General features: G+C 40.9%; 1 protein-coding gene across 4 annotated transcripts in view; it reads left to right on the forward strand.

Moving 5' to 3' along the window:
* LOC311525290 (uncharacterized protein C1orf21) overlaps nucleotides 1-13,993 on the forward strand; it is a 195,434-nt gene that overhangs the window by 69,889 nt on the left and 111,552 nt on the right. For all 4 annotated transcript variants that reach the window (XM_084637317.1, XM_084637316.1, XM_084637315.1 and 1 more), the window contains one exon: nucleotides 1,926-2,130. In XM_084637317.1, coding sequence (XP_084493443.1) covers nucleotides 2,037-2,130 — 94 coding nt within the window. In that variant the 5' untranslated portion in view covers nucleotides 1,926-2,036. The remainder of the gene's footprint in view (nucleotides 1-1,925; nucleotides 2,131-13,993) is intronic.

Here is a 13,993-nt window from a genome sequence, read left to right on the forward strand (position 1 = left end):
GCATGGGGATTGGGTTCATTTCATTCTACTGCTGCTTGGGAAAGCTATGAGCTATAGCAAACTTATTAGAGCTTTACTGGAGAGGGAACCCAAAACTGAAAGCTAGGTGATATTGTACAGTAGTGGAAATGATCTTCCTTGTAGCAACTGGAAAATGAGGGAAGGTTAGAGTTGCATTTCTTCTGAACAATTTCTGTCTATAGCTAGTACATTAGTTCTCTGGCTACTAAGAGTCTGGTAAAATTTCCTATCCTATGAGGGGGTGGATGGGAGTAATAGGAGAACAAATTGACTGAGTAAGTTAGAAATCTGTGTGTGGTGGGGGGTATATTGGGGAGGGAGGAGAAAGAATGCAAAAAATATATGGGATTAGGTAGAGGATACCATGAACAGAAAGTGTGTATACGGAGGGGTGGGAAACAGACATTGTTTGGGATGGGATTTCAGTATGTATTTAGATGCTTTGCTGAATCAAGGCCCTTAGTCATTAAATTAGGAGAGAGGGTTGCCTTTGTGTGGGGTTTGATGGCAGAGCTATTTTTCCACCCTGGAAAGTAGGCTCAGTCGTTGGGCATGAAACTAATCTGTTTAGTGGAAAGAGGAGAGTTTTGAATTCAGAATCTTGGCATAGTACTTGTAGATCAGAAAAGTGTCAGTAAAAGTATCAGAATGGTAGCCATTTTAGTCTGTATCAGCAAAAAAAAAAAACCAAGGCGTCTCTAAGGTGCCACAAGTACTCCTCGTTTTTTTTCAGTAAAAGTATTGTGTCAGTAAATTTTTCAAGATGTGGATGAAATTATATAGTTCAGTTTTTGGTGACAAATTATGAACAGTCAAGTGTCAGAAGGAGGCTGGCCAATGCACAGTGTCTAGGTTTTGAACTGTAATGGGATTTGCAGTCTCATTTTGTATTTATATTGGCCCTATCTTTATAGATGAACTTTATCATGATGTATGTGAAATAAACAGGGCTGCAACTATTAACATAAATAGCTGAGAAATACTGGATTGAAAACATAATCCACTAAGTGACATTGAATTGTATAAATAAAATAAAATAAATGAAAATGAAAATGAAATAAATGAAATAATTTTAAATGAAATAAAAGTAATTGGGATGTGTCTACACAGCAATTAAACACCCACAGCTGTCCTGAATCATGAACATCTACACCACAATTTTACATCCATGCAGCCTGAGCCCCAGTCAGCTGATACAGGCCACCCGCCAGTGTTTAATTGCTGTGTAGACATACCCAGAATGTCTGTCCCCCACATTTGGATACTCATATAGGCATTTAAGTGCATATGAGCATTTCTGTGTCTGTATGCAGAGTTGTACTGGTTTAACTAAAGGTGTGATTTTTACATCAATTTAGTTAAATGAGTGCAGCTTTGTGTGTGGACTCTCTTTTATATTGGTTCAAACTTTTTTTTAATTGGTTTAGTTTGAAGAGTACCCATGCAGCAGTTTGTATTGTTTTTTTAAACAGATTTAGGTTTAAATCAGTACAATTCCTGTGTGTATACAAATCCTAAACTTGGGATTTAGACATTCCCTGAACATGCTCCCTACAACTGCTGTCAACCATACAGGGACATAAGATCTTGATGGACTTTTCTTTTTGTCTGACCCAGTGTTTGACACTTGAAAGTATTAGTTCCCAAGCACTAATAAGCTTTCTGAGAAAATTAGCTTGATGGACAGATCGTGAAAAACAGCAAGAGAAGCAAATGTCTCTGATTTCTCATATGTGTTCCAGGGAAAAAAACCCTGTGTGTATATTCTTTCAGATGGTGTTTTTTCCTGCACTCCTCTCCTTGAAATACCATTGTCATATTTTCCTGATCGCCAAAAAGCGGAAACTTCTTAATGATGGCTTTCTGTCAATATGCTTAGAAATATTTTTCTTTTGTATCTGCAGGTAGAAGTGTCTTGACAACCAAGCAAGAAGTGGATTATTTTTCAAACAATGCTTAGGCATCTGTAGAGATGATTTGTGGTTCAGTCCAGCTGGAGCTGACTGAATGAAGCTATGGGCTGTGCGTCAGCCAAGCATGTTTCTACTGTTCAAAATGAAGAGGAAGCTCAGAAGGGGAAGAACTACCAGAACGGAGATGTGTTTGGCGGTGAGTGTTGTGGGATCTTATCTTGCTTACGCATCATTAATGTTTTTGAAATTCTGATTGGGAGTCTCTTCTTACGAACTAAGAATTAAAAAGAAAGTTGAAATGAATCATGACAATACTAGTGGAGTTATCACATCCAAGGGATAGTATCGGAAGAGTGTTGAAATTATGTTGTTGTTGGTATCAGATATGAAATCAGAGAGCTTATTGCAGATCTGTGGAACATTCTGCTTCCGGCGATCTGAAGTATGGTACCGTCTTCAACTCCACACAGTTAAGGGCAACCATTCACTTTGAATTCCCAAATTATACATTTTAATATTTCTGCTATCAGGTGCCAAATGTAAAATTTGCTTTAAAAACCCTACTATGTAAGCAAAATAAATCCCCCAATCCCTTCCATCCTGCTATAATAGGAAAAAAAGGCAACCCCTAAGTCTTCTAGAGAGCAGAATATGAAAGTACTGTAAAACTAGAAATGGGAAGTTATCAACAATATTGAAATTAACCTTCTGTGAAGATTGGGGTGGTAGAGGAAGATTTTGAACATGGCATGGTAACATGAAGCTAATCTGTTTAGTTGGAAAGAAGATTGTTTTGAAATCAGAGTTTTGCCATGGTACTTAAATGCTAAGTATGGTAATGTCAATATTGTGATTTTTTTTTCAAATTCTATTAACATATGTTTAACCATTTTTGTAAATTGATGAGGAGTAGATTATGAAATGTGTGAAGAATGATTACAGAAAAATGTACACAATGTGAGGTTTTCAGGCCTGTCCAGACATTATAAGGAAACTATTTCCTACTAACGAGGTGATCTGATATTGCTTATAAACCCCTTGGATTCAATATTCTTAAAATAGGTGCACTGCTATTTAGAATGCCAAGCTTCTCTTCTGTGGTGGTTGTTATAGCAATTATTTGTGCAGAATTAAGAATGCCATGCTGCAGCAGCAAAGCTATCACTGCTATTGAAGTAAGTAAGGAGAAGGAGCTTCACTTCAGCCTGTCTGTTAAGGGTATGTTTATTCCCAGCAGTAGACACAAAGTAAAACTACTTCAAATTATATCTGTAATCTGAATTGAGGGTCTTCAAAAATTTGAACCGCAGTGATGAGGGTGTTCTGTTTTTTTCTTATTCATGCTCTCCTTTACTATCTTGTAAGATGATGCCTTCGGAATTCTGATTTGAGTATTTGAATTTTTATATAATACAGACTTTATGGACTATCTGAGCAAAATTTTCTCTTTTGTTATGAAAGGAATATTAAGATAGATTTTAACTGATATTTAAGCAGTAAGACTAGTCAGACAGTGCATTTCTGGGAGATTCTTTTCATTGCATGCCTTTACTACAGAGTAACACAAGGCCAAAGACCATAATTTCAGTCACATGAGAACCTGAATTATGTTTAAAAGGTAACAGAAATTTGAGGACACAAGGGATTGTAATGGAATGTAGAATCTTGCCCCTTTATGTTGACCCTTTGCCACCCTGTGCTAGATATGAAGCGACTGAAAGTTATCACCATCAGATATTCAGGGGACTGTTTCAAATTTGTTTCCTTTTCCATCTTCTTATAAAGGGTTTCCCATACCATCCTTGTTGTCAGTCTAGGCAGGCAGTCTATGGTTTGGGGGCCCAATTCAGCAATCCATCCCTTCTCTCCAAAGCACTTCAAATACATACTTAGGTCCCACTGAATTCAGTGGCACTTAAGCATAGGCATAAATGCTTTGCTGGATTGGGGCTGGAATGCACCTAGAAACCAAGCTATCCTCTTACTTTTAGAAGAGGGCCCACCAAATTAGGTTTGAGACATTTTAAATGGCAATATGGGGGGAGCCTTGCCTTGGTGCTGTCCTTGTTGCATCTGTTCTGTGGATCAATGGAACACATTGGTCTCCAGGTCTGGGAATGTGCTGCACTTTCATGTGCAAGGTATATGAACTATGTCCTGCACAGTTTTTAATATAAAAAAGAGAGGGAGAAGTTTACATCTGAGCATAGGGTTTGTACAACCTCATCAACAGCCAATCAGAATTTCCTAGATTTCTAAGTCTGTTTCATAATAGACCAAACCCCTTGCTTCACTCCTCCTTTCGTGGTTTTAAATTATACTGGGCAGTTGCATTGTGTAAGATGAATTGGATCTGACATTGCAAGGTTTTTTTTAATTTCCTATTAAATATTTATGTTGTTAATCCAAAACAAAATTCCATCTGACACATTTGTAGAGTTATTCTTTCAGTAAAGGCAAAAAGAAATACAGTAAGCACTGTATCAGAGAGCAGGCACAACCAATCCACTACAAGCAGAGAGATTAGTAATGCTAGATTTTACTGTAGGATGTCACCTAGGACAATGAATCTTAAACTAAGCTTCAAGGGATGTTGGTGGTCCGTGGTGCCACAGCCACCACTGATTTCCAAAGGTGCTTCATAGCACTCAAGGGAGCCACAGGATTGGTAGTGCTCAGCCTCTCCCTCCTTCTGCCAGCTGCCGAAAAACTGCTCTGTGTTCCCCTGTCAACAGCTAGGAGCGATAAAAGCAGCAATACATCTGATCCAACCAATGACTATGGGCAGGGCATTTCTGCAGACCATTGGGAGCTAAGCTTATCTTCAGGACAAACTAGGCAAAGCAAGACCGGGTTTGGGTGGAGCAGAGAGACTGGGGAGCACATATCTGAAGTGGAATGAGACTCTGAGGGAGAATATTTTAGGTGCAGTTACATGAAGAAGAGTGAGGTGAAAGAGAAACAGAGATAATGAATAGCAGGAAGGAGGGTTGATGCGATGGTGGTAGCATTGATTCTATACGAAGAGAAACCACAGAGATGCAAATGTATTTATAATTAGTGATATCCAAATCTGTGGTCATAATATTGGAGACTAATCTGTCACAAAAGGATCTATTCAAAAACAGGCAGTGGGCTTTGTAGTTGCAAGAAGTCCACATGTACCTTGTTTAATTCTAACTTTGTGTTAATCAGGTCTTATAGAAAAATGCTCTGGCCAGATTTATGAAAGGCCAGGATACTTTTATGACCGGTAATAGCATTTGTAGCTATGCAAGATAAATTAAGGTAATCAAATCTCCTATGTCAGGGGAGATTTGGTTATGTACAGCATTGCACAGTTGCTTCTAAGTGCATTGTTGTTGTTTCACTTTCTTCCAAAAGCATCAGGTTTTGGCTATTGCCAAAGCTGAAGTGTGAAACTGAATAGACAAACAGTCAGATCTGGTTTAATGAATCCTATAGTATGTTTTTGAGTAAGAGTTCCCATCTGCTCTGTTCCCAAATGCAAATTTAGGGAAATACATCATAAATTAAAGCAGAGGTGGGCAAACTACCCTACTTCCCAGCCCCTGAGCTCCTGGCCCGGGAGGCTAGCCACCGGCCCCTCCCCTGCTGTTCCCTCCTCCTCACTGCGCAGCCAGTGCAATGCTCTGGGCGGCGGGGCTGCAGAGCCGCGGCCTGACCCGGTGCTCTGTGCTGTGCAGTGCCATGGCTGGCTCCAGCCAGGTGGCGCGGCTGCCTGTCCTGGTGCTCTGGGTGGCGTGGCTGTAGCGCCATCAGCCACCGGTGCTCCAGGCAGCGCGGTAAGGGAGCAGGGGGCGTTGAACAGAGGGCAAGGGAGTTTGGGGGCTGGTGGTCAGGGGGCGGAGGTGTGGATAGGGGTCGGGGCGGTCAGAGAGTGGGGAACGGGGGGGTTGAATGGGGGCAGGGATCCTGGGGGGGCAGTCAGGTAGGAGAGCGGGGGTCGGATGGAGCAGTGGGGGGGAGTCAGGGGCGGGGCTCCGGGGGTGGTCAGGAATGAGAGGAGGGGTTGGATGTGGTGGCGGGGGGCAGTCAGTGGCAGGGGGTCTGGGGGTAGTCAGGGGACAGGGAGAAAGGGGGGGTTTGGATGGGGCAGGAGTCCGGGGGGTAGGGAGGTGTCAGGGGGCAAGAAGTGGGGAGGCCACACCTGGCTGTTTGGGGAGGCACAGCCTCCCCTAACCAGACCTCCATATAATTTCAGAAACCTGATGTGGCCCTCAGGCCAAAAAGTTTTGCCTGCCCCTGAATTAAAGGGTGAGATGAAGAATAATAAAAATTGCACCCTTTAATTAGACAGCTTTTTTCCTTTACTCAATGCACAGCTTTTGTCTATTAAAGTTCAAATTACTTCTTGAAGCCAGGATTTTGTGTGTTTGTGCCTACACACATCATTAATGCAAATTTAGGGAAATGCTGTATCTTTTGGTGCTGAGATGTCTCAGGAATATCCTCTGGGGAGAGGGGATTTTGAATTTCATTCTGCCGGATGTTCCAAAAAGCTATTCTAGGATACACTTACCTACATCACAGAGGGGTTCTGAGAATCAGATTTTTCAGCACTGGTACAGTGCCTTGAAGATGTAAAAAGCTATATATAAGCTCTAAATACAAAGTTCCCTAGTTTTAAAAAGTTTACTTGCTCAGATCCCTCAGTCATTCTCCTTCCTTTTAGATGCCTTCTGTTTTATTATTATTTGTATGTTCAGTTCCTTCCTCAGACAGGTGAGAGGAGGAAAAATTTGAGAAATCTGTCCCAGATAATGAGCTGTGCTTGATTTCCATTTCAGCTTCTCTGATAGATGCTCCTGAGAGAACTTGAATGGCCATGTTAGGTGGTGATGAGGAAGACAGGCCTAACTCATTGTTAGTGCTATTTTTCTCTTGGTGTTAAGTCTAATTTGAATTCATGTGACATGCAATATTTTGCCCCTTGTTGCTCAGCTGGAGTCTGGAAAGCAGGTGACTTCCCCCTCACACTTTCTTCATAGAGTAGAGTCCCCTGACTGGGGCCCAGTAGTAAGTGGCTTCAATGTTGAGAGCTTGTAGGGTACAACCAGTATGACTGTTTTTACAAAGAATTGTGATGCTGAGTGACCAAGGAGAGGCAGTACAATTTTTCACTTGGCTGTAGCCTACTCAGCTTTACTCAACTCAGCCTGCTTGGTTTAGCCTTAGAGAATTTTTAGAGGGGTTCTGAGCCTTGTCTACATTGGAGCAATTTGGTGATATAAACCCATCACACACCTGTAATGCAATGCCCATCCACAAATGAAAATGATGGCAAAAGTGCACAACATTTCCATGGCTGTTATGGTTGCTCTTGCTCTGAGCTCTGTCTGCACTGAGAATTTTTAGCAATTCTGCCACCTTCAGACTAGCACTAGTACAGCCCCACCAATCGCAACCAGGGAAACACTAGAATAAACTGGGAAGAGCTGTTACCCCCACTATGCCATCTAACCCATAATGCTGTGGTAAAAAAGTATATGCCAGTCTAGACTGGTACCTAAACTATTGCTAGCATTAAGCACTTTGAGATCTACAGATGGAAAACATCATATCAGAGCGAAGTATTCTTGTTATTGTAACTAAAACTGGGCAGGTATCTGTGGTTGGAGTGCTAATGTAAACAAGGTGTCGTTCGTTGCTAGTGTGCTAACAACAAGTCATCTAGACTTGCTGAGAGCAGGTTTAGATAACAGTGGTGGTTTAAAACCATGTGGATGCTCTGCACTAGCTCTATTATCAGTGGTAATTAGGGTGTTGATTAATTGTAGTTAACTCATGTGATTAACTCAAAAATATTAATCGTGATTAATCACAGTTTTAATCGCACTGTTAAACAATAGAATACCAATTGAAATTTATTAAATATTTTGGGATGTTTTTCTACATTTTCAAATATATTGATTTAAATTACAACACAGAATACAAAGTGTACAGTGCTCACTTTACATTATTTTTATTACAAATATTTGCACTGTAAATGATATACTAAAGAAATAGTAATTTTTCAGTTCACCTCATACAAGTACCATAATGCAATCTCTTTATCGTGAAAAATGCAACTTACAAATGTAGATTAATTTTTTTTGTGTTATATAACTGCACTCAAAGCCAAAATAATGTGAAACTTTAGAGCCTACAAGTCCACTCAGTCCTACATCTTGTTCAGCGAAACGCTAAGACAAGGAAGTTTGTTTACATTTATGAGAGATAATGCTTCTGGCTTCTTATTTACAGTGTCACCTGAAAGTGAGAACAGGTGTTCACATGGCACTTCTGAAGCTGACATTGCAAGGTATTTACGTGCCAGATATGCTAAAAATTTGTATGCCCCTTCATGCTTCGGCCACCATTCCAGAAGACATGCTTCCTTGCTGAAGATGCTTGTTAAAAGAAATAATGCATTCATTTTTGACTGAATGCCTTGGAGGAGAATAATATGTCTCCTGCTCTGTTTTACCCACATAGCCATCTCGGATGATGACCCAGCACATGTTGTTCATTTTAAGAACACTTTCGCTGCAGATTTGACAAACCACAAAGAAGGTACCTATGTGAGATTTCTAAAGATAGCTACAGCACTCAGCCAAAGGTTTAAGAATCTGAAGTGCCTTCCAAAATCTGAGAGGGACGAGGTGTGGAGCACGCTTTCAAAAGTCTTAAAAGAGCAACACGCTGATGCAGAAACTAGAGAACCCTAACCACCAAAAAAGAAAATCAACCTTCTGCTGGTGGCATCCAGGGTGGATAAAAATCAATGAATTTTTTTATTTAAATCGGATTTTTTTGATAAAATGCTTTTTGGGGAAAAAACCTATCTAAAGATAGTTTTAATTAAGATACATTATAGCTCAAAGATATCTCATCATGGAATAGGGATTATAAATTCTAATTCTATAGTATGAGACAATATATTCATGTAATGTTTAAGAAAAGTTTTGTAAATGAATTCCAATAATTCATGGATTAGGGACCCAATTTTATGGTGTTCCAGGGGCTTCTGTATAGATTATTTAGGTTAATCTTTCTATCTACCCAGTGGGACTCAGTGTTCAGTCTAGAAGATACCATCAGAGTTGCTTAGTTTTGCAGTTCTCAGTCTGTGGATTTGTGTCTCCAGAGATAACATGCTTGTTAACAGCAAAAACGCTTTAAAATAAATAAATAAAATAAAATATAGAGGTGAGAAATAGCAGACCTCAACCCTGTTGTCCCTCTGCAAATTTGCGTACACAGAGTCAGTCCCTTACCTCTCTCTAAAAGTGCAAAGTTTCAAAAAGTTCAATGAATAGACGATTGTTGGGGGCGGAATAGATCTGGACAAGGAGAAGAAGTCTGGAGATAAATGTGAGAAGGGAGGGACAGACAGTAGAAACAAAAGTGAAACTGTTTGAGCAGCATATTCCAGAAGTCTTGAGGTCTTTCTAGTGTAGCCTTCATTGATTTGAGATCTACCATTCTCTCACTAGAAGGGAAAACCTATAATGGCAGAAGGCCATAAAAGAGATCCAGTTTGGGAATATTTTAATGAAGTTCCTCTACTTGTGGGTAAGAGAGGCATGCATGCAAAATGCAAACAGTGCAACACAGTAATACTTGAATGTTTTAACTAAATTCAAAAATTCATATGCTTGTTTTGTTTAAATATATGTTTGCTGTTGAAGAAGAAAATCCAGAATACATAATCATAGAACATCAGGGTTGGAAGGGACCTCAGAAGGTCATCTAGTCCAACCCCCTGCTCAAAGCAGGACCAATCTCCAAGTAAATTATCGCCCCTCATTCTTCTCTTCTGCAGACTAAACAATCCCAGTTCCCTCAGCCTCTCCTCATAAGTCATGTGTTCCAGTCCCCTAATCATTTTTTATGCCTTCTGCTGGACGCTTCCCAATTTTTCCACATCCTTCTTGTAGTGTGGGGCCCAAAACTGGACACAGTTCTCCAGATGTCGAATAGAGGGGAATGATCACTTCCCGCGATCTGCTGGCAATGCTCCTACTTATAGAGCCCAAAATGCAGTTAATGTTCTTGGCAACAAGGGCACGCTGTTGACTCATATCCAGCTTCTCGTCCACTGTAACCCCTAGATCCTTCTCTGCAGAATTGCTGCCTAGCCATTTGGTCCCTAGTCTGTACCAGTGCATGGGATTCTTCTGTCGTAAGTACAGGACTCTGCACTTGAATTTGTTGAACCTCATCAGATTTCTTTTGGCCCAATCCTCTAATTTGTCTAGGCCCCTCTGTATCCTGTCCCTACCCTCCACCGTATCTACCACTCCTCCCAGTTTAGTGTCATCTGCAAACTTGCTGAGGGTGCAGTCCACACCATCCTGCAGATCATTAATGATCATAATGTTGTTGTTTTAGTTAAATAAAACAATTTAGTTAAATAAAACAAAACCTGTGTGGTGGTGGTCTCCTCCAAATACAGTATGGCAAGAAAATCCTCCAAATATTAATGATTAACCTGTTGAATTGGAGATAGTTCACCTCCTAGTGAGTTCATAAATATCTGCTTCAATTACCTTTGGTAAATGAACTAACCAAACAATCATTCATTTTCTGATATAGCTGTAAAACTAATCTGAAAAGTTTTCAAAATAAATCACTTAAAAATGTCTAGTGTGTACCTTCTAAAAATGAAACCTGCATCTATCTGTGAGTTGTGAAGAATATGTATTAAGGTTATAACAACCAATAAGAATGCACTTTTATGTAGAAATCCATGATTAAATCGAGTCTTCCTGACTAGTGATTTAAATCAATTTAAATCTGATTCAGATGATGAAAGTGAACATGCGTCAGTCTGCACTGCTTTGGATCGTTATCAAGCAGAACCCATCATCAGCATGGACACATGTCCTCTGCAATGGTGATTGAAGAAGAAGGGACATATGAATCTTTAGCACATCTGGCACATAATTATCTTGCTATGCCAGCTACACCGGTGCCATGCGAACGCCTGTTCTCACTTTTAGGTGATGTAAACCAGAAGCGGGCAGCATTATCTTCTGTGAATGTAAAGAAACTTATTTGTCTGAGTGACTGGCTCAACGAGAAGTAGGACTGAGTGGACTTGTAGGCTCTAAAGTTTTATGTTGTTTTATTTTTGAATGCAAGTTTTTTTTTTGTACATAATTCTACATTTGTAAATTCAACTTTCATGATAAAGAGTTTGGACTAGAGTTCTTGTATGAGGTAAATTGAAAAATACTATTTCTTTTGTTTTTTACAGCATAAATCTTTGTAATCAAAAATAAATATAAAGTGAGCATTGTACTCTGTGTTCTGTTTTGTAATTGAAATCAATATATTTGAAAATGTAGAAAACATCAAAAATATTTAAATAAATGGTATTCTATTATTGTTTAACAGTATGATTAATTGCCATTAATTTTTTTAGTTGCTTGACAGCCCTAGTGGTGGTGATAGTGGGAAATTTTAAGGTGTGGTGGGAGTGCAATATAGGCACAGCGCAGGGTAATAAGGTTTCAGATAGAAAAGAGCGGTAACTGGAATGAGTTCAAACAACACACCCACCCTGCCTGGATACAATTAAAAATAGATGCTTGCTGGGGTGGAGGACTTCTCTCCATGAAGCAGAGGAGCTGCATGCAGATTTCTGGGTTGAAGAAGCAGGAGATACCTAAATTTTGCTGGTCCCAGAACTGTAAATGGAGATCTGCCTTCAAGTTTTTGTTTTGGGATGAGTTTAAACCCATGGCACAAGGCTTAATTAATGCATAAAGAGAAAGTAATAAAACTAATTCAAACTGTTTACACTCAGGGCATCAGGAAAATAATTCTGTTCCCCGGCATAACTTCTGTTGGCATGAATAGGTGTTTTCCTGTACTCTGTACAATCAGGATTCAGGAATTTCCATGTCAGGCTCCACCCCCTGCTGAGCTCTGTGCAGGCAGAATCCCCAGTTTCCTCTTACCTCCCATGAGCACACAGCTGCTCCCTAAGGCTGAGATGCCTTTTTGCTCTTTAGGCTGGAGAAGCAGGCAAAGAAGCCATCCAGAAACGACAAGCTTTAGCCCTTTGTTGTGTACCTGTATGCATACAGTGCACCATGTTCCCATCTGTACAGATCCCCTCTTCACCCTCAGCAGGTGACTGTGGATTGATCAGGAGCAGAGGGAAATCAGACCTCTCTGAGGGAGTAGGAAGAAGAAGAAAAGGAAAACAGTTTCCAGGAGTAAGATGTCTGGATGTTTTTGCTTCTCACCCGGTGTAGATCAAGCCCCATTTCTAGGAGAGACATTATGTCTACAGGCCATTGCCTGGATCATCCAGAATTACCCAGCTTTCCTCTGTCCCCCTTCATCACAATTTTCCAATAATTTCCCACACTTACCTTTTGGTAGATGGTCATTTCTCAAGGTAATGTGGTCACTAGTGAGGCCCACCACCTTCCTATGACTTTTAAAATGTTCCAGACATCTTGATGTGTATGTAAGGTTTGCTGGACTTTTAAAATCATTGCAAGTTAATATTCCTCTTAAGTGCCTTATTATTTTAAGCATCTTATCCTCCAGCATATATCTGCAGTCCAAGTTTGATACAAATCTGTTTGACTAAGCTGGCTTCTGGAAGGGTTGAAATACACGTGACTGAGTCCTAACTGTCTCAGCATATATAGAAAACAGGTTTCAACAGAACTTGAAGACAGGAGCTGTTTTCTTGGACGTGACAGCAGCCTACGATACAGTATGGCACACTGGACTTCTGGTAAAACTGTCGATAGCTTTCCCAGCATGGGTGGTGGACATTGTTGAATTTCTACTTCATGACAGGTGTTTTCGCATATATATGGGAAAAAGAACAAGCTAATGGAGGAGACAATCCAGCGGCTTGCATGAGACTTTGTGCTTGTGCCCACCCTGTTCAATCTGTACACAAACGACCTGCCACTGACTCAGTCATGCAAGTTTATCTATGTAGATGACAACTGCTGTGGTACCCAGTCATGCTCTTTCACCAAATTGGAGAACATCTTGAATGTCGACCTGGCCAAGATGGCAGCCTAGTGTAGCAGTTGGTGCCTCCAACCAAGTGTGACTAAGACAGTTTTGAGCACGAAATGTAAGTTAGGTGTCCTCATCGGCATTGCCTTGTGTTTCAGTCATTTTCCATTGGTCTACCTTGGTGTCACGCTGGACCACTCTTTGACTTTCCATGACCATTTTAAAAAGGCTGCTGCCAAAGTCAGGACGAGGAATAATCTAATCAGCAAATTAGCCGGTTCGACATGGGGCACAGGTGCACAGACACTGCACATTGAATCTGGCACTGTGCTACTCTTCAGCAGAATACTGTGCCCCTGTGTGGTGTCGTTCGCCTCACACTAAATTGGTCGAAGTCGAATTGAACTTGACTATTGTATAATCACAGCCACCCTGCACGCCACTCCTATCCCATGGCTACCAGTTCTGAGCAGCATAGCCCCTCCACACATTCATCGCAGAGAGTCTGCAGCCAGACTGGTGGAAAAGCTGTGTGCCAGTCAAGGTGTCCCACTGTACATGGGCATTTTCAGTCACCCCAGAGGATGACTTACATCGAGGTATCCATTGTGGTTTCAACTGCCAGATCAGAATCTGTCAGCAGCAAGCTTGTGGCGCAGTGAGCGGTTGGCTAAAGATGTTCAGAATGGTTTCCTCATCGCTGATCCAACCATTTGACCTCCGGGGTTTGACCTGCCATATTTGGGCTCCACTGAACAGGTTTCCACAGGCCAACGACTATGTGCAGCCAACCTCTACACATGGGGTCTGCGCGATGACCCACTTTGTCAATCTGGCCTCCATCAGTCAATGGCTCATGTTGTTAAGTGTCAACTGGCTAGATTTCATGGTAGCCTTAGGGCCCTTCATTCTGCTGATGAAGCTGCTGTCAGGTGGCTCCGGAATCACTGCAAACACTAGAAGAAGTACCTTGTTAAACCCCATGCTCTTCAGCTTTTGAAGCTGTTTTAAATTATGCAGAGAAACTGAACTGCAAGGTTTACTGTGTACTTGCATCA

Source organism: Lepidochelys olivacea (assembly GCF_965140295.1).
Source record: "Lepidochelys olivacea isolate rLepOli2 genome assembly, chromosome: 8".
Lineage (NCBI taxonomy): Eukaryota > Metazoa > Chordata > Testudines > Cheloniidae > Lepidochelys > Lepidochelys olivacea.